At 49.1% G+C, this 20,868-nt stretch overlaps 1 protein-coding gene across 1 annotated transcript in view; it reads left to right on the top strand.

Annotated features, from left to right (window-relative positions):
• Marchf3 (membrane associated ring-CH-type finger 3) overlaps window positions 1-11,264 on the top strand; it is a 144,554-nt gene extending 133,290 nt beyond the window's left edge. The window contains exons 4-5 of the mRNA XM_059246163.1: window positions 3,264-3,473; window positions 10,319-11,264. Coding sequence (XP_059102146.1) covers window positions 3,264-3,473; window positions 10,319-10,477 — 369 coding nt within the window. The 3' untranslated portion in view covers window positions 10,478-11,264. The remainder of the gene's footprint in view (window positions 1-3,263; window positions 3,474-10,318) is intronic.
• The last annotated feature ends 9,604 nt before the right edge of the window (window positions 11,265-20,868 follow it).

The following is a 20,868-nucleotide window of genomic DNA, read 5'->3' as shown; positions in this document are numbered from 1 at the left end:
AGAAAGGACCAACACCCACATCTGTCCTCTGACCTCTACACATGCACCATGGTATGCACACACATGCACTCACACACACAAAGATAGATTAGATAAATAATAAAAATCTAACATGTTTATCCTGTAGATACTGATTCATAATTGTTTCCTCCCATATCCAGACCATCCATTGCACAGGGCATTGTCAGAAGCCATATAGATTAGTAAAGTAATAAGTTAATGTTAATAAAATATGGCCAGCCAGGTGTAGTGGCTCACATCTTTATTCCTGGTGTTTGGGAGGCAGAAGCTAATGGATCTCTGTGAATTGGAGGCCAGCCTGGTCTACATAGTAAGTTCTAGGCCAACCAGATACACATAGACCCTGTCTCTAAATAAATAAAACATGTCCAGAATCCCCCAGTAAAAGAAAGGGAAGTTGTGGCCGAGGAAGTGAGTCTCCACACATCAGTAGCATGTTTACTGAGGACTGTGTTCCTGTAAATATGAGTACAGAGGTGAGCGCACCAACTTCCTGTCTGCTTCCAGGGAAAACCCTGCTCTAAAGGACTGCTTTGCTAAACCTTGAGCACCATTGTTTTAGGAGCCTGAGAATGTCTTGCAATTTAAATTTCCAAATATTTTCCTACTAACATATCTGGTGACAGTGGAGAGAGCCTGATGAGTCGTCTCCTTGCTGCAGCCCCTGTGTCGTACGGCACAATCATTGAACCTCGCTGAGTCTGTAAAACTGGGATAATAATGACCTAGCTCTATTCTCTATATCTTAGCGGTAGTGCCAGCACTTAGGCAGGAAAATGTTAATTAATGAGAGTTCTTTGAAGCTTCTGAAATGTGTGAGGTGGCATGACAGCTCAGGGCAGGGTTAGTGTATTTGCACTTGATCGTTTGGGTATCTGTGTTAAATATTCATGATGTGGGATTCACATTCACAAACAAGTGGACCCCCGTCTATCTATGTCCTGATGTTAGTTCATGCCCACTTTTGAGCTGAGGTTGGCTTCTTTCAGCATCTCAGCCAGTTTTCCGGGGCTGAGCACTGGAACCTGGAGTGCTGGGGTCCAGGCGAACACGAGAAAGGACCCGTCCCACGGGCATGTTCTGGACCTTGTCCTGCCCCTCCTGTTTATTCTCGAGGCTTCTTCCAGTCAAGCCCCAGCTTGCCTTCCCTCTGAGCAGCAAGGGAAGTGTTTTGTTTCTGTCTTCCTGTGACCCTCCCTTCCTTCCTTCTCCACATTCCCACTCTCCCCTGTCAGCCCACCACATTTTTGTAGGAATTACTGCCCTGGTCACCCGGGGTCTCTTCTCAGCACTGTGCAAGGCTCCTGTTTGGTACCATCAAATGGCAGCACTGGGCATGTGCTGACAGACAGACCTTGTTTGTCGATGAGGATATGACAGAAGACAGAGTCCACAATGTCAAATCCACCCTACCCCATCCCCTGTCCTGTAGAACCTCACTTCTCAGGCCTCACTGACCTCATCGGCCTCATTGGCCTCTTCTCTACATGGGACAAGTGAGCTAGAGATGTCCATGTGCTTAGGTTGTGCATTCATGCTAATCTTAGAGGAGCCACTAGGCTTCATTTCTGGAAAATGCTGACACCAATATGTAGCTGCAGAATTGTATTGTAATCCACCCTAGACTGTGCTGGGGGAAGCACTTCCTGGTCTTCAGCAGTCTCCAAGATGGACGACAGCCGCCCATATTTTCTACATAGTCCTTCAACAAGACATTTGCATCCCTGGTCTTTCCACTCTAGCAGCACTGTCAAGGAGTCAGAGGTGATCCTAAGTGAAGACACTCAGAGTCTGAAAAGTCAACCAAGGGACATTACTGAGTTAGGTCAGTCTCGATCTGTGCTGAGTCCCCAAGACTGTCCTTGGACTCGGTGATTCAGGGGCTTTCAGGACTTAGAAAAGTTGTCATACTCAAGGTTATGGTCCATCACATCAAAGGGATCCAGACTAAAAGGAACAGGATAAGGTACCTAGGACACAGTCCCAGCATCCAGATGTCATTTCCCAGTAATGTCTCATGGATGTACTTTAAAAAAAATTTCTTATTGACACAATCTCATTATGTAGCCCAAGATAGCCTTGAACCCCTGATCCTTCTGCCTCTCCTCTTCCTCCCAAGTGTTAGGATTAAGGACATAAGCCATTATACCCCACTAGATATGCTTTAATTTTTAGCAGTAATTTGTATTAATATCTATAAAATGGTGTCTTCAGGGGAGCTCACCTGAGCCTTAGAATCGCCGGGTCAGCCACACAGGTGTAACTGACCTCAGCACTTGGATCGTAGACCCTCAGAACAAAACTAGGCATTAAATATGTACCACACCATGGGCATAAACTATCTGATCACGTGCCCTGAGACCTCGGGCATGCAAGTCAGCCAGGCTATTAGAAGGACTCAGCCTCTTTTCTTACGAGCCAATCCAAAGCCAGTCCTGGAAACAGATTTTCTTAGGGAGTTACAGGATTTTGGCACCCCAGGCCTGCTGAGCACACCTCCTCTGCACATGTTCTCAGAGTCAAGATATGGGAAAGCCAAGGCTGCATGAGCATAGCTCTCAGACCTCGGTGTCACCTCCTGTATTAGTCAGCTCCCCATCACCACAAGGAAATACCTGAAGAGTTAATAATGAAGAGGGACGCTTTATTCAAGCTCATCGTTCTGAAGGGGCAAGGCTAAGGTTGGCAGCCATATTGCTCTGGGCCTCTGATGAGGCGGCCACATCGGGGTCAGCGTCTGGGTCAAGAGCAAGTGGTCTCCTCCTAAGGAGGCAAAGGAATTCAACCCACATCCCATGATCTCCTTTGAGGCCATGATTCTGCTAACCTCTATAGCTGCCTCCCTTGGAGGTACCACCTCCCAGACTTCCACATTACCTACTGTTACCACCCGGGGATGAAGGCTTCATGTATGAAAACCTGGGGGACCACTCACGACAGAACAGAGCAGAGTAACATTTCTGCGACCCTCAGGATCATTACAATTCATAACAGGAGTCATTGAACTCTTCTCACAAAAAGCAGGTCATCCTCAGCAAGGACATTACAAGCTGTTGTAGTCATTATTATTCAAGGGACAGAGGTGTGAGAATAAGCCCTTGATGCTTCCTTATCATCTTAGGTGGGTCAAAAGCACCGTTGTCCAGACCCTGCAGCAGAGACAGCTGGAGAGCATTGCGTCCCCGCCCCTCGCTGCCATCCAACCTTCTTCTTACATTTTTCTCTGTCTCTTTTTCTGGCAGTGGCTCAGGAACCCTGGCCCTCAGCATGAGAAGCGGACTCTGTTTGGAGACATGGTGTGTTTCTTATTTATCACCCCCCTGGCCACCATCTCAGGCTGGCTGTGCCTGCGGGGCGCCGTGGACCACCTGCACTTTAGTAGTCGGCTGGAGGCCGTTGGACTGATTGCACTCACTGTGGCACTCTTCACTATTTACCTCTTCTGGACACTCGTGAGTATGGCCTGTGGCTGGGGTTTGGGTGGCTAGAGCGGGCAGCACCGTGGCCACAGGTCCAAGCCTCCCTCACGTCTGCAGCACCTCTCACCCGCCCAGTTGAGAACAGACCTTCAGACGCTGGCTTGGCCCCCGTGTGTGGTGTGCAGGCATGGGGGGGGGGCTGAGAATAAGAACGAGGATGTGTGTACAAACACATTGCCAGGAAGAGCACATCAAATAAAGAACACCCAGGTTCTCAGCCTCACCGGTCAGACCCACACCCTGTAGTCCTCTCCCATGGACTAGGATTCAAGCTGGTACAAGGCAGGGCGCTTGCTCTCTCCGGCTGCTTCTTGCTTGTGCTGGGCCCATGGTAGGTTATGAATGATGGCTGTACGGCAGCCTCCTGAGCAGATCATGAATCCTGCCTGCTGGCCACTTCCTTCCTGCATCCCGACACAGTCTGGAGTCTTTGCTGGACGTGGCGCTGCCTCTCTCTGATGATTATTCCGTGTGTTGGGATATTGACTCTGCCGCCCATAAAAGCACTAATTTATCTAGTTGAGAAGACTTTCGATGCCACTGAAGAAAAGCCATTTCCCAATAAGTGTTCCTGCTGTGTATGAGGAAGAATTTTTAAGCATTTTCTTTTTTATTCATTTAACTTCGTGCAATAAGTTGATTGCTGGGGTACCAGCTGGAAGCACCCACTAAGTGCACCATTCGCTCCCTCTTTGTGCTGTCCAGTGGGAACTGAAGGGCTGAAGGGGAAGCTGCCACCCTGAGAATGCATCCAGGGGCCAGCCAGCCTCCCGCTTCCTGGTGTGAGTCTCCTGTGTGGGCTCAGCTGTAATCTGAGCACGGCCCATTGTTATTTAGTAGTATTTCCTGTCAAAAGTGCACCCTTCCCACATCCCATAGCACAGTGTCCACACCTCACAGCGTTCCTGGCTCCCCTCTCCCTCTCTCCCTCTTCCTCCCATTGCCAATCAGACCCTCTGTTCATGTTCCTATTACTCATCAGGAGCTCTTCCGGCTCTGGCCCTCCCCTCCCACGGTGAAGTTCAGACAGTCAGGGGACACATTCCAGTCTCTGGAAGAGGGACATGACTTAAACACTAGTCAGCTGGGTGCATTCTGATGCCAAGAGCTCAGGGAGACTTCTGGTTGGTTCAGAAATGCAATTCCTAGATAATGAAGCCCCACACAAAACCAGTCTTCCCTCCTGTAATAGTCCATGTGTTTTTTTCAAGTGTGTCCTTGCTTTGCTATAACTCAAACAAGGAAACCGATCCCAAGCTTTCCTTGTGGTGAGAGAATGGTTAGAAATGAAGCAGGGCTGGAAGATGCTCAGTGGGTAAGAGTACATAAGTCCAGTGGACCTGAATTCAGAGTCCCAACACGCCATACAAGATGCTAGGCATGGTTCTGCATGCCCGTCACCTCAGGGTTATGGGGAGGAAGGTGGAGACAGACAGAGCACAGAAGCTTGCTGGCTGAGCAGCCTAGCTGAACAGACGAGCTTCCGGTTCATCAGGAGCCCCTATGTCATAGGCTTGTGGTAGATTAAGACACCCAACGCCTTGCTCTGGCCTCACGCACACGCACACACACACACACACACACACAGGTTCAGCAGTCTAATTGGTTCCCGCTCTGTCAACTGCACACCTTGTAAAGTCCCTTTCCTGGGCCTTAGCCATCCCTGTCCTGACCCACTTCCCGGGTATCATAAGGCTGAATCAAAGGAGCACACAGTCAACTACTTTGGAAAGCGATAATTAAGCACAAGGGAGTTTTTTGTTTGGTTGATTTTTTTTTTTTTATGCCATATTTAGGCTTTTCTGGGTCTGTGATTTTTTTCATAGAACCAGATCTATGGTGAAAAGTGAAGAAAGGGGAAACCCACAGGTTGGGCCTCCAGAACCAACTGGGATCTTGAAACATGCTCTGTAACGTGTACCCCTGCCAGAAGGGTGGAGGAATGGTGGGGAAGGGGAGAGGAAGATGGTGGATGGTTAGAGAAAGATGGGTGGAAAGCATCCCCTAAGCTAGGCTTTTCTAGAACAGCATAAAGCCTTGCAGGATGCATCTGCAAGACAGTACTGTGCAGCACCTGCATTTGGAACCCAGGGGTCATGTTTAAACCCAAGATTCCGCCTCCTAACAGCTAACTAACTTTAAAGAGGGCACTTAACCTTCCCTGCTCCCCCTTCTTACCCGAAGAAAAATGGAGGAAATAATTGCTAACTCCTGGGTTGTGGTCATCATGAAGATTAATTGCCATAGGACCTGGTGACATAAGTCTAAGGACCCCCCACAGGGCAGGCCCAGGGTCATCTGCCTGTGTCTTCCCTGCTCCTCCGACTTCCACCTTCTCCCAGCCCGCCAGAAGATGCAGAGAAGCAAGACGGAAGGAAATGCCTCTCCTCTGACTTGACTGGTGTGAGACACACACACACACACACACACACACACACACACACACACACACACACTGTGGAGTCAGCGCAGCAATAGGTTACTGAATATAGAATAATTCCTTCCCAGATAAATGCCGCACTGAGCAGCCCTGGCAAACGCCGTAATTCAGGAGTTGACAGCGCTTGGAAAGGGCCCTCCGGCAGCAGCCCATTGTAAACAAGCTGTCAGGCGTAAGGAGAGTACGCTGTGAAAATGTCTCAGATAAACAAACACGGCATCCGTCCAGGCCGGGCTCCTCAGAGGAGCTGTTCCTGGATGAGCCGCTCCGCCAGGTGCTGTGACGAGGGACAGCACTCCAAGTGCCTTTGGTAGCTCATGGCCACAAGGGCCCTGTCATATGTGACCTCAGAGGCCTGCCCCAGGCAGTCTGCACCCAGGAGGCCAGGCCCTCAGGAGTCTCCCTGCCCATGGTCTAGGGGAAGGTACACGAACGTAAGTTTGTGAATAGACGGCTGAGAAGTGGGTCCACCAGAGCATGGAGACACTGGTGGACTGGGCATCAGCCTTAGACAGGCTGAAGAGTCCAGCGCCATGGCACCGGCCAACTCTCCCTATGCCACATTACAGACGCTGCAAGACCCAACCCAGTGAATAAGGACCACGTCCCTGGCTAGACTCCCTGTCCCATGGTTTGATCATTTCAATCCTGGATGTGGAAGGAGCCTCCGGTTCTACATCCTGCCAGCCCACGCTCACCGTGGGGCTGGCTGACAACTACATTTTCTTTGGGCTTTTTTTTTTTTTTGGGGGGGGGGGTTGTTGTTGAAGGTTTTTGTTGTCGGATTCTGCTACCTGGGCTGGTCTTGATTCATGGCTGTCCTCATTCCTGAGCCTCTGGAGTTCGGGGATTACAGGCATGAGCCAAAGCACCCAGATTTTATCAGGCTTTTCTCAGCATATTTGGCCTAAGCAGGATTTTTTCTATAGTCAATCCATTTCTAATCAGATCTCTTCTGTGCTACAGTCAGACAAGTGAGCTGGGCCCACAGTAGGAAGGTGACACCCCAGAACCTCGGTCCCATCCATATGCTTTAGTCACCCCAAAACTTCCCAAGAGAAGATTTGGTTAGATTTCCCAAAGGCTGCTGTGGATACCACAGGCCTTCAACACCTCAGCTGCTTCCCTGAAAGGGAGGTGTGGGTGCTGACATCCCCTTCCTTCAAGCTTCACGTGATCAGAGCCTTCTGTAAACAGACCCCATCCAGAAGAATTTAATGTCCTGAGGTGAATAAGCGAATAAACTTTGGAAATCAATCCATACGCAATAGTAGTTAAAATAACAATCCCATACGTTTTCTTCCCACCCTCTCCTGAAAGCCCCAGGGATTAAGATCTGAAGGAGGTTCTTTGCTTTCTCACCCCAGCATCTTCTCGGCTTTTCTCACTCCTCTCCATTTCTCTAAACTAAACTTTCCTTCCTCTCCACTCTGATACTGCGCTGTCGGGAGGGGTGTCTCCGACCATCTGGAAAGAGGAGCCAATATTAGCCTGCGGCCACTGCCGACTGGGGGCTCCTCTGCCTTGTGTTCACCTTCCTTTATTTTCCCGGAGAAGTCGTCTTCAAGATGTTCTCATTGATTGAATTTGCCTGCAGACTGTGGTAGTTAACAGTAATTAAATAGATTAATATAGTCTCATCTGTTTGTCTACACGAGTGTGTGTGTGTGTGTGTGTGTGTGTGTGTGTGTGTGTGTGTGTGGTCACAGAACAAGGGAACCTGCTAATCCTTGACTCCGGGTGTCCCTAGGATCAGCACCTCTCAGGCTTGAGTGTGCCTCCAGATCCCCTGGGAATCTTGTTAGGACATACTCTGATTCCATAGGCCTGGGTGGGGGCCAGAATTCTCACATTCTAACAAGCTCCCAGGAGCTGCTGCCTGCAGCAAGGCCACTACCACGCTGAGCTGGCTTAAAGGAAACAGCTCAATCTCTCTTCACTTTTCCAGGACCTTAGGAAGTTGTCACAAAGTTATTATCATCCTTTTCATATTTCTAATCTGTAAAAAAAAAAAAGTCCCAGGTCCGGAACACTGATGTACATTCAAGACCGCGCTAAGTGCTTTAGGGGTATCTCAGGTTCACATTTTACAAACATGAAAACTGGAGCTTGTGGATGACACCTCACAAAGCTGGGCAGCCAACAGGTGGAGGAGGGGCACTCCAGCCCTGTGTGCCTGTCCATTGCCTGCTTGTCCCACAGCTGCTTCCCACATGGCTACTCCTGTGGCTGAGGTGCAGAGCATTGAGGACCTGCTGACTGGAGAGCCAGCTTCAGCAGATCCTGGGGTCTGGACTTCTGGGCTTGCTAACCTGGCTTTAGTACTTGTGTTCCTCGTCCTTCTTGCACTTGGCTCTGAATGGCAGGCTTTCTCACCTGCCTTCCAAGTTCCAGGGAAGCACCACCAGCAACATCGTAGAATAGATACAAGAGAATCAAGCTTTAAAAAAAAAAAATCTGTATGTCTGTGAGTTCGAGGCCAGCCTGGTCTACAGAGTTAGTTCCAGTGCAGCCAGGGCTGTTACACAAAGAAACCCTGTCTTTTAAAATAAAAAAAATAAAAAGATGGATCCACTCTCCACTCCAGCATGGTCAAGGCATTTTGGAAGATGTACATCTGTGAGAATTGAAAGCTTATGTTTTCATACCCAAATCTCCCCTGGCACTCAGCCAGGGCATCTGCTTCCTCACTTCCTCACCTCAAGCTGTTCAGCCATGGGCTTGGATTTCGTGGTCCTTCTCTGGAGGCCAACAAGTCTTTTTGATCAAAGCTTGCACTTCCCTTTATTCATAGAGAAACTGAGTTCAAACCATCAGATCAGCCCACTCCTGGGGGCCCTCCCTGGGGTCTCAAAACTCCCCCATCCCCAGGCTGTTAAACAGCCCAGACGGGAGATTTGTCACTCTGAGCTCATGGGTACTTTCCTAATGGCTCAAACTAAAGAATCTGGGTGCCCTCAAACTGAAACCTGGCCCAGTTTGGTCTTTTGCTTTACGTTCATTTGTCTTGTGTTGGGGAGGGGATTCAGAAGACGTTTATTAGCTCCTCCCACCATGTAGGTCTCAAGAATCCAGCACAAGTCCTTGCCTGCTGGAGGAGGGGCACTCCAGCCCTGTGTGCCTGTCCATTGCCTGCTTGTCCCACAGCTGCTTCCCACATGGCTACTCCTGTGGCTGAGGTGCAGAGCATTGAGGACCTGCTGACTGGAGAGCCAGCTTCAGCAGATCCTGGGGTCTGGACTTCTGGGCTTGCTAACCTGGCTTTAGTACTTGTGTTCCTCGTCCTTCTTGCACTTGGCTCTGAATGGCAGGCTTTCTCCCTCCCGGTCCTCACCCCCAATTTTAAAAGTATGTCTTCAGCTGGGCTTGGTGGCACACACCTTCAGTGCCAGCCTTTGGGAGCTGAGGCAGGCAGATCCCTGTGAGTTTGAGTCCAGCCTGGTGTAGTTCCCGGCCTGCCAGGGCTACATAGTGAGACCCTGTCTTTTCTTTAAAAACAAAAAAAGAAAGAAAGAAAAGTACACTTCAAAAAATAGTCTGAATTTTCTGGGCAGGGCATCAGTTTCTACCAGCCTTTTCTAAAACAAACAGGCTTGGGCGGCTCATTCTAGAGCATTTAGATAAAAAGCAAGCCTTTAAAGTACAGTTAGGTCCTGAAGCTTGAAGCAGTGTTTTGGTCAGAGAGCATGGGATCATCTCACTCATTCACTCAGCACGTTCCAGCAACTTCCAAAGTGTCTAACACTGGGCCAACTCGAGCTCTGCTCCCAAGACACTGGCAGTCCATGGGGAGAGACAAGGAAATACGGTGGTGACCACAGGACTCCATACCATGGTCAGGCCGGAGCCCGGCTTTGCAGACTCTCACAGCCCAGGACAAAAGGCGTCCTTTATTTCTGAGTATGAATGGGAACCTTTAACCTGTACAGGGTCTAACCTGCTGAAGAGTACTCGGAGTCAGTCCCAGCACCTCTCCCCTCTAACTGAGCGACATGGGGGACACACAGGTGCATTGCCCGGGGTCCACAGCTGGACAGAGCCTGGAGCTGGCTATCCCGTCAGACTTCTTCACCACGGAGGCTATGGGAGCCAGGGCACCACTAGACTGGAAACAAATCCCCACTCAGAAAGAACTTCATGTTCCTGCTGACATCCTGTTTTCTCCCGGTATGTGGAGGAGAACAGGAAGCAGCCGTGCCAGCGCCACCAGGGGACTGGGTGGGCACCCAGCATCCCAGCACTCAGCTGCTTGCTGGAGAGGCCTGCCCAGCGGCCCCGCCCCACCCTAGTGCTGTTTGAAATGACATGTCTATTTCTTGAGTTGACTGTCAGCTTCTGCCACCTCTGACTCTTTCACACTTTTCCTCTCCCATCCCAGGTGTCCTTTCGGTACCACTGTCGATTGTACAATGAATGGCGTCGGACCAATCAGAGGGTGATTCTCCTCATTCCAAAGTCTGTCAACGTCCCTTCTCATCAGCAGTCCTTGCTGGGGCTCCACTCAGTCAAGAGGAACTCAAAGGAGACCATTGTCTGATGTCTGTGTGCTCAGGTGGTAGACCCATTGTTCGGGGTTTGGAAGTTTCTGCACTGGGCCCTGCGCTGAGCCACCACCCCAAAGCCCTTCCCTTAGTCCGGTGGGTCTAAGAACATCTGGAGCCATGCTACCACGTCGCCTGAGTAACGAACTCAGCCAGAAGGAAGCAAACGCTGGTTGACTTCAAAATCATGGATGCTGCACTCATATGATACTTGCTAAGCTGCCAAACATGTCTATTTAGCAGATACTGTATGGAATTTTCTGAACACCTCTTTAACATATGAGAGGAAGGTTGTCCTGCTGAGGATGCAATTCAATTCTTCCTTTTTTATTACTATTTCAAATATATATATATATATAAATATATAATTTAGATGATAATCAAAATTTAAAAGCCAATGTACAAACTGGTGACTTGGTTTGGATGGGTTTTATTTGGGTTGGTTTATTCATCTCCCGGTTTCTACTGTGGACTCTTGGGTGGCTCACTTGATAGCCTGAGTGGTCTTTTTCATCCCTTCCATGTCCCTCACTCGAGGCGACAGCATAATTGCTGCAGAACAAGTCACACTGGAAGGGTGTTTTGTACTAAACCTCATTTAGTTATTCCGTTTTTAAAAGGGAAAAAAAAAAGGCGCGGCAGCTCACCGCACAGTGAGCTGTTTATTTAAATACTATTAAGGAGGAAACCGAAGGCGAGCAGCTCACTCCTTTCCACTTGTTTGGTACTGACAGCTGATAGAAGCTATTTTCTAATAATAAATATCTGGTGTGTGAAAGACAAGCCTGACTGATGCCGTGCTCTCTTTAATTCTTAAAACCTGCATAGTTTCCCAACGAGGTTTACAAAATGGACAAGCCAAAGCTGAACGCTGTGCCCGCCCCTGCCTGCCTCAGTCAGTTCCTGTCTACATTGAGCTTTTTGCAGGGACTGAGGATCCGGAAGCTTCTAGGAACCCTGGACCCGTTTTGCATATCAATTAGCATTCCCATTGCTCTCCTGAATTTCTTGCCTGAGAGGTAGATGTGACAATAAAGTCTGTCCTAGAAGCCTAGCGCTTAGTCGAGGATGCTTTTGTCAGATTTAAAAAAAAAAAAAAAAAAAAAAAGTGCCACCCAAGTTCTCTTCCCCCGCCACGGAGCCCATTCTGTCCCGGCCAAAATAGACTTTGTCTAAGGGCTCCTTGTCTCCCTTTCATCCGACACAGCATAGATGTGTGACCCCTAGCCTGCATTGTGTGTCCACCGAAGTCGGGAGCGGAAGTCTTTGAGGCAGGCTCGGGCTGGGGCAGCTCCCACCCGTCCACCCACTCACACACGCACAGGGTGAGAAGGTTGGACCCAGCTTAAAACTGCGCCTCTCTGGAACATGACCCACATTCTGAGCATCGCTCCAGCACCCGCCTTCTGCTTCCCCGAGTGGGAGAGCATGGATGCAGAGGCACTGGCGGAGGCTGGGGAGTCACGGCTCGGTCTGCTGATGGATGAAGCCGCTGCAGCTGTCCCCTTTGTGGGCCAAACCCTCCTCTCACAGGCTGTTCTCACAGGCTGCCCAGGGAGGGAAACAGCTGTACTTACTATCTTCCCTACAAAACTCAGATGTGCTTTATGGCTTACGACAATAGGTTTCCTCCCCGCCACGCTTCGCTTGGACCCTTCGATTCCAGGAACATAGGTCTCGGCCCCACTGTTTACGCCGCCCTGCTCACCCCTCTCCGCTGTCATTAGCCCGCCACCATCAACGGTTTCTTAATTGACCTTTTTAAAATGCTGGACACCGCTGGCTGCACGCAGCTGCCACACATTTAAATTTCCTCAGCAGAGGCCAGCTTGGTAGCTTGTGAATCGCTGCCCGGCAATATAGGTGATAAATGACGTCCATCCAGCCCTGGGCCCTGAGCTGTCAGGGGAACCAGCGATACCACTCAAGTGAAAGGTCCACCCCCCCCTCCTCCTGCCACCTCCATGAATTACGGAGGGGCGGCTTCTAAGGGTCTGCTGAGATTGGTTGCTGAGAATTCCTGCTGCCTGGGGTCATGAGATTAAAAACAGTATTAAAAGTAGGGCGGTTCCGAGAGCCTCCCTGCCTTTGGTGGGGGGCAGCACCTAGGTACTATGCCTGTACCAGGCCTCTTTCCTACAGATTTGAACCCACCCCCAGGAAGGAAAGCAGACTCCCCCCAACCCCCAAGGGGTGAGAAGGGTACCTCTGGTAGCCAAGAACAGAATTGGTGCCTGGTCCTCGTAGTGCAATGGTTCTCAACCTTCCTACTGCTGCGACCTTTAAATACAGTTCCTCACGTTGTGGTGACCCCCACCATAAAATTATTTTCATTGCTACTTCATAACTGTAATTTTGCTACAGTTACGCATTGTGATGTAAATATCTGTGTTTTCCGATGGTCTTAGGTAACCCCTGTGAAAGGGTCGTTCACCACACCCCCAGGGGTCGTGACCCACAGGTAGAGAACAGCCGTCCTGGTGAGAGGCCCCTCGCCTCCGTCAGCATCAGCACCCCTCTTGGATTCTTAAACCTCTGGAGAACATTCCATCCCCTCTTAGTCACTTAAGCCCAGGCTGTGCAAGGTAGGGACCTCTGGAAGACAATGGCCGCTGGTTGACTGGTGAGAAGCCACCACATGAGGAGTGGCAGCCTTGCTAACCCTTCCTTTGCTTCCTTCTGAACCATGAAGAATGAAGCCGAGAAAGGGACAAGGGACGGGGACAGTAAAGGCGGCTCACTGATGTATACCACCCTTGCGTCATCTCCACACTCCTTGCCGGGATCCGAAGACAGACAGACGAAGGGGACCTGCCTCTTCCCTGGTGCTAGGAAGGTGTTTCGAATTGTTGAAGTCTGTTAAAAAATCACTATTAGTGTCCATGGTAAGTTCTTTAAACTCTTGCTGTCAACACTCCTGATGTTGGTTTCCTGCGTAAGAAAACACAGTGTGGGAGGGGGCAACGTGACTCCCTAGCTGGCAGCGGTTACACTCTCCCTGGCCGCCCGGAGTGAAAGGATTGTCCATTAAACAGCCTGTCAAACTACCTTTATTCTGAAACCCGCTGCCTTGAACAGTACACAGACACCTCGAGACAAAACAAAAATCACAGTCGCCGGGCGGTGGTGGCGCACGCCTTTAGTCCCAGCACTTGGAAGGCAGAGGCAGGCAGATCTCTGGGAATTCAAGGCCAGCCTGGGCTACAAAGCGAGTTCCGGGACAGCTAGGACTGTTACACAGAGAAACCCTGTCTCGAAAAACAAACAAACAAAACAGGAACAGCCTCATCTGGGGCTGTACGGACAGTTCACTATCACAGCCTCCACATGGATGACCCTGCAACCATTTCCAGCTGGGCCAGAGGAGGCCATTTCCCCTGTCTACCTGACGGAGGAAGTGCTGTGATTGGTTCAAACGGGAATCTGTGGCTGTGACTGATGCTAAAGAGTCAAGGCTATGATTGGTTGCCAAGAAAACAAACAAAAAAACGGTTGTGCCTGGGCCGAGGAATCTCTCCACAGCTGTCAGAGCTCATTTAAGTCAGTCCTGGGCTGCCTCCCCTGATCCATCCACGTGAAGCCTAATAAAAGGTTTCTCTCAAGTCATCTTTTCTTGTCTACTTTAGTGATGCAGGGTGAGCTGGTAACAAAGAAAGGGACTGCAGAGCGGTAGTGGAGGCCACAGCCGAGCAGTCAATGAGTTGCGAGGCCTCTGGCTGATTGACAGCTGAAGCAGCAGCTGCTGAACAGTTCACGTGAGCAGGGAAGGAAGACAGCGAGAGACAGGAAGAGAGGTCAGAGAGCAGAGATAACAATGGACCCGAGGTGGTCACGAGTCAGAGAAGAAACTGCAGCCTCTGCTCAACCCGGACTTCCAGAAAGCTGTCACATCTTTAGGGCCAAGAATCTCAGACCCCAGGCTAAGAGGGATCCTGATACCTAGGCCTACCTGGAAGCTTCCCTGCCAGCTCTAGTCAAGGGATGATGAATCCCAATTTCCTGGGCCCACCTAAGAGCAGTAAGACTGTAGGACCAAGAATCAGATTCCCACGGTCTACAGGAGTACTGTTACGCTAGAAGGTGCCACCTGCTGCCTCTTCCCCATACCTGCTGCCATCACACTCTACTGCCAACTATGGAGGCAGACAGAGGCTGTCAAAGACCAACAGTAAGATTTGCCTACCCATGATTTCTATCCGAGCAGAGCAAAGGACCCCAGCCAACCAACTGGTAGGGTTTCCTTCCTAGCCATTTATCTTGAGAAAGTGACGGAGAAACAAACGTGTGAGACGGGGAAGCCAGGAAGACAAGAAACAAGCCCAGCATGCTCTTGCCTGCCCTGTGTGTATGCATGTGCTTCTGAGTGTCCTCAAGGAGCAGAGGACATGGGGCATGCACACGAATTCTCCAACATGTGCCCAGATGAACTGTGAGATCCAACAGTCAAAATTAAAAGCAGTGATTCAGAATTTATTGTCTGCAGTTGCCCAGTCCCCTTGTCCCAGTTGCCAGGATGCTGCCACAGACTGTCACTGTCATCTGAGCTGCAGCCATGGCCACTTCATTCTCAGGGAAAGTCATTTGGAGCATGGAGGAGCCACAGGAAGGAATGGGAAAGCCTTGTTCTACCCTTGAGATCAGCAGCAGGTCCCACTTTTCCCCAGGCGCTCCCTGTCCCTCTGCACACGGCCCTCCAGCCAGCTGTGGTTCTGTGCCTATACTACTTCCTTGTCCTAGATTTGAATCCCATCAGCATTTCTTGATGACCCAAAAGCTTCCTCAGCTTCCCACACTTATAAGAAAGGCAGAGACCAAAAGAACCCAAGGAGGAGAAGACAGCAAAGAAATTAAATCAGTAAATGCTTCTTTTCCACTTCAGTCCAGCATTCTAGAAGCCATGGGAAGACCAACCACACAGTTTTTGTAGTCCCTAATACTTGTAGCTAAAGAGTTTTCTCTCCACGTCCCACCAAGTCCCGGCAGTCCGACAGCCCACTTATAAAATAAACACACAGACACTTATATTATTTAAACTGTTTGGCCTAATGGCTCAGGCTTCTTGTTAACTGTTCTTATATCTTAAATTAACCCATTTCTATTAATCTCGTGGCCTATGGGTACCTTACATCTTCCTTTTCCTGGCAGCGGCTGGCAGTGTCTCTGTCTCTCTGTCTCTCTGTCTCTCTGTCTCTCTGTCTCTCTCTCTCTGCCTTCCACTTCCCAGAATTCTCTTCTCTGCTTGTCCCGCCTATACTTCCTGCCTGGCTACTGGCCAATCAGCATTTTATTTATACAAAGCAATATCCACAGCAAATACTAGATGAGAAAACTAGTGATCCTGAAGCTTGATGGAGGGCGAGACTTGGGCCCAGGTGTGGGAAGAAGGTTTGGAATTGTTTAAGGAAGTAAGGGTTGGAACCATGATGGAACTGGCTGATTGCTCTTGGCTGAGCACAGAGGACCTCTCAACAGAGGATCAGCCTGATGCTTCAGTCATGGAATCATGAGAAAACTGGCACTGGGTAGGCTCTCTGGGTAACTGCTAACACTCAAAAAAACGAGGCATTTCAGCAGGCACATGTGGGCTCCGAGCCAGCATTTTATTGGCTAGGCAATAGCCTCGGTGTTTAAAGGTTGGCTTGGGGACATCCTGTCTTTCTGTTTGCTGTTATGGTCGATCTTGGTGATTGAAGCCATTTCCCGATGAAGCAAGAGTAGACAAGAACCAGCAATACAATCAAATGGCCTGAGCTCAGATCCTGATTCCACAATGCCGTGGCTGGCAGCGATGGAGAAGGGATCTGTGCTCTTCAGTCCCCGTCATGATTAGAGTCACCTGGTAAGAGAGACGCTCAAATGAGGAACTGCCTCCATCAGACGGACCTGTAGGCACATCTGTGATGCATTTTCTTAGTTAGTGGTTGATGAGGGAGGGCCCAGACTACACTATAGGGGACGCCATCCCTGGCACAGGGTCCTGCTTGTATGAAAAAGCAAACTGAGCAAGCCATGGGGAGCAAGCCAATTAGCAGAAAGCAACCTCCATTGTCTCTGCCTCCAGGTCCCACCTTGAGTTCTTGCCCTAACTTCCCTCAGGGGTAAATTGTTGCCTCTAGGCCAGTGTTTCTCAACCTGTGGGCCATGACCTCTTTGGGTTCCAGTGACCCTTTCACAGGGGTCACCTAAGATATCGGAAAACACAGATATTTACATTACGATTCATAACAGTAGCAAATTTACAGTTATGAAGTAGCTATGAACAAAAACTAACTTTATGGCTGGGGATCACCACAACATGACGAACTATGTTTTATATATATATACATATATAAAAATATATATATATATTTTTTTTTAAGATTTATTTATTTATTATGTATACAGCATGTATGACCAGAAGAGGGCACCAGACCTCATTACAGATGGTTGTGAGCCACCATGTGGTTGCTGGGAATTGAACTCAGGACCTCTGGAAGAGCAGTCAGTGCTCTTAACCTCTAAGCCATTTCTCCAGCCCAATGATGAACTATATTAAAGAGTCACAGGATTAGGAAGGTTGAGAATCACTGCTGTAAGCAGTAGGGTGAGATTAACCCTTTCCTTCCGAGTTGGTTTTGGTCAGCGTTTTATCACAGCCACGGAAAGCAAATCAGAACAGAGCTCCCGGCTAAGCCTCGGTATTTTTCTGTAACATGGGAACTGTCTCACACAGTCCTTGAAAGATCTGAGACTCAGCTCTCAGTAGTCCAGGAGTGACTCTACCACCTCCCCCGCCCCCTCCCATCATTCACTGCTGCTAGCTACCTGAGCCATTTTTCCCAACTGGAATTCCTTTGTGGGGCATGGGGCGAGAGACAGGTCTCGCTATGTAGCCTTGGCTAGCCTGAAACTCAATATGTAGACCGGGCTGACCTCCAACTCACAGAGCTCCGCCAGCCTCTGCCTCCTAAGTGCTAGGATTAAAGATGTGCACCACCACACTGGGCCTAGCCTGGATTTTGATGAACAATTTTGATAACCTACTTGAAAGACTATGAACAAGTTGCTTTGAATTTTTTTTTTTAATAAGAGGAATCCATTTAAAATAATCCACATATCTGTATTGAGCATGTGTATGAAAAGACCCTCCTGGATGCTGAAATCACTGGTGAGATCTTTGGATTGTGTGTAGATTTTGTTCACTCTTGCAGCTCTTCATAATAGATCCTAGAGCTAATTGAGAATTCATTATAGATAAAAATTCAATAGTTCTAAGCTTCAGGGGAAAACAAATAATCCATCCATGTGTGCATTCCGAGAAATGAGGGACTGAGTGTCTGGGATCACAGAGCTAGGGCTACCTTAAAGGCTGAATTCTGTGCCAAGGTCACGAGGGGATTAGAGAGCCCTGCTTTGCTTGGAGATATTCCTTTAAATATTTTTTTTAAACTCTTACATGCATTTATCTATTTTATGTGTGAATGTATGTGTGTTGGCACTTGCTAAAAAGAGCCTTTACCCACTGAATCATCTTGCCAGCCAAGAGGGGCATACTTTTCCCATCATGAAAATGCCCATTCATTTTCTTTTTTGAGACAGGGTTTCTCTGTGTAGTTTTGGTGCCTGTCCTGGATCTTGCTCTGTAGACCAGGATGGCCTTGAACTCACAGAGATCCACCTGGCTCTGCCTACCAAGTGCTGGGATTAAAGGCGTGCACCACCACCGCCCAGCCATGCATTTTTCTCTAGAAAAGATTTTATTTCCTTTTCAATATCAAGTACAAAGAATTAAATTATACATTTAGGTCCATGACACAATTTCTTTAGTCCTGCCCCCTGTTGGGGTGTTGGGGTGCTGGGCTGGGAGGAGTTTCTCATTTCATCCACTGTCCCTAAATGTCATGCTCGTGGAGGCTGTGTTCACTGTACTTCCTTGGATTTGTTCAGAGGGGTTAGTCCTGGGACATCAGTCAGCTCGTGTTTAGAGCCTGGGAGCATTTGGTTACTGGCTTAGTACAAAGGGTGTTACAGTGTTTGGCCATGAACAGCAGAACCAATGCAGACGGCTAGGTAACAGTGCCGCCATCCATACCTGGAGGTACCTGCACGTTCTAAGACACAGCATCACTGTTAGTCTGCATGGGTTCTGATGCTTTTTGCTTACACAGATACACATATTGCCCGGCGCTTCCTGTGAACCATGCACCCAGCAAATGGAAAGTATCTTCACGGCAACTTTATCTATGGCCACAGGAACAAAACTTAGAGATCTAACACCATCACTAAATGCCTTTCCAGAGCGTGTTAGCTTGGGCTGAGCCAGGCACTCCCTGCACAGAGCCTCTTCTGGTGTTCTCACGCGGTCAGATGGCTCAGGCAATCCTCGTGTGGCTTGTCTCTCCATCCAGCACCCCAGTTTTATGGCCCCCTTTGTCCATCCTTCCCAGAGCTGCAAGAGGGGAAAACCTTCCTGGGCATCCTATCAGTCATCCATTAGGTCAAATCAGTCATAGGTTTTGCTTCCTGTGGGCAGAGCTTCCAGTGGGCGGAGCTTCCAGTGGGCGGAGCTTCCAGTGGGCGGAGCTTCCTGGACGAGAAGAGAGACTTGCATGGGGTGCGTCTTGGGAGAGGTTAACTCAGGCTTTGTTTTTGAGTAAAGAGGCTTAGTAGAGCTGGTAGGAGGTACACTGGGGTCCAAAGCCAGGTTGTCAACCTCAGTAGTCCAGGCTCTTAGCCAGGATGCTACGATGTTCCCAGCAGCTGGCTTTAATCTCTTTCCCCCTCCATCCCAATTCTCATCTTCCCCCAAGAAGCACCACAGCTTGCTGTAGAAGCTGAGTGTCTTTGTAAAAATGTTTGGGTTATGTAGTTTGACTTACATTAGAAGCATAACTATTTCCCCCATTTACTGTGTTTCAACATGTACATCTGGCTTGTAGCAACTGGCTTGGATTCCATTTTAGTTAGTGTTCCCAGCACGGGGCATGTAGCATCTCCACAAGAGGGTCTTCCCTGGATTAGCATCCATCGGTGGGGATGCTGGGATCAAAGTCATCCTCACTGCTCTTGTGTTCACCCCCACCCCCACCCCACCCCCAGCCCACCAGTGGTTGCTTTCCCAGTTCTCTATATTTCTAAGATTTATTTGTGGGCCGGCTGGTTTGCCTGCATGGAGTCTGTACACGAGCGCAGTGCTTGCCGAAGCCAGAAGAGGGCGTCTGATCCTCTGAAACCGGAGTTAGAACTGCTTGTGAGCCACCATGTAGGTGCTGGGATTCGAACCAGGGTTTTCTGGTTTCCAACCAGTGCTCCTAACTACTGAGCCGTCTCTCCAGCCACACTATTATTCATGTGTCCATTTTTACCGGTCTTACACACCTGTCTTCTTGTTCAGGGTCAAATACATTTCTCTATTTCTTGTTGCCTTCTCTCTACGGTCCCCAGGCAGTGTGATGTGCTTGCCTGGTTTCCCTCTTAACGTTGACACGTGGAATACTTTGATGAACAGAAATCCTTAATTTTCATAGACAAATCTGGTTGCGTTTTCTTTAACTATGAGTGGTCTTATTTTTAACGTGTTGTCTCATTCCAAATGTGAAAATATTTTCCTGCGCTTTTTTCTCCAGCCTTATGGCTTTAAAAGTCCCAGAGTCAAGCCAGGTGGTGGTGGTGCATGCCTTTAATCCCACCACTTGGGAGGCAGAGGCAGGCGGATCTCTGTGAGTTCGAGGCCAGCCTGGTATACAGAGTGAGTTTCAGGACAGCCAGGGCTACACAGAGAAACTCTGTCTTGAAAAGCAAAAATAAAAAACAAAACAAAAAAAGCCCTAGAGTCCACCTGTCTGTGGTCTGAGGGTCAGGTGATCTTAGGGAAAGTTAATTTTCCTACCACTTCCCACTAAACAATCTCTCCCGCACTCATTCCCTGACCGTCAATCATGTCTTCCACTCAGTTCCCTGTGAATCCGTCTGCTCTAGTTTCCTGCTGTAGCCTGCCCGCTTCCGCCTTTCTCATGGGACTTCCCAGTGTCTTATATCTGCAAGGAAGAACAGCAGCTCCCCACCACCTTTCAGCTCCACCCACACCCCCAAATGGGCTTATGTATTATCAAGTTAGTTACTTCAGTGTAGAAATTTCAAATCCTGGCAGGCTTGCTGGAATTAAAGATTCTGGGGTCACAGTGAATTTATACATTTCCTGAAAGTCAACATCGTTACAGTTTCGAGTGGTGACTCCACATTCCATGGCTTTTTGTGTCCTGCAATAGAATTTGCATAAAGTTCCAGTTCTAAGTTGAGTGTGAGCGGAGAACACTCCTCTTGCTGTATCTTTGCTGAGGTTTATGTTCGTTCAAATAGCTGGGTGATCCTGGGCACTTCCGGCCACCTAGCCTGTGCCTTCCCATCT

This window comes from Peromyscus eremicus, chromosome 19 (genome assembly GCF_949786415.1).
Source record: "Peromyscus eremicus chromosome 19, PerEre_H2_v1, whole genome shotgun sequence".
In the NCBI taxonomy this organism is placed as follows: domain Eukaryota; kingdom Metazoa; phylum Chordata; class Mammalia; order Rodentia; family Cricetidae; genus Peromyscus; species Peromyscus eremicus.
Note: the sequence above shows the minus strand (reverse complement) of the source record. Positions and strands in the feature narration are given on the sequence as shown.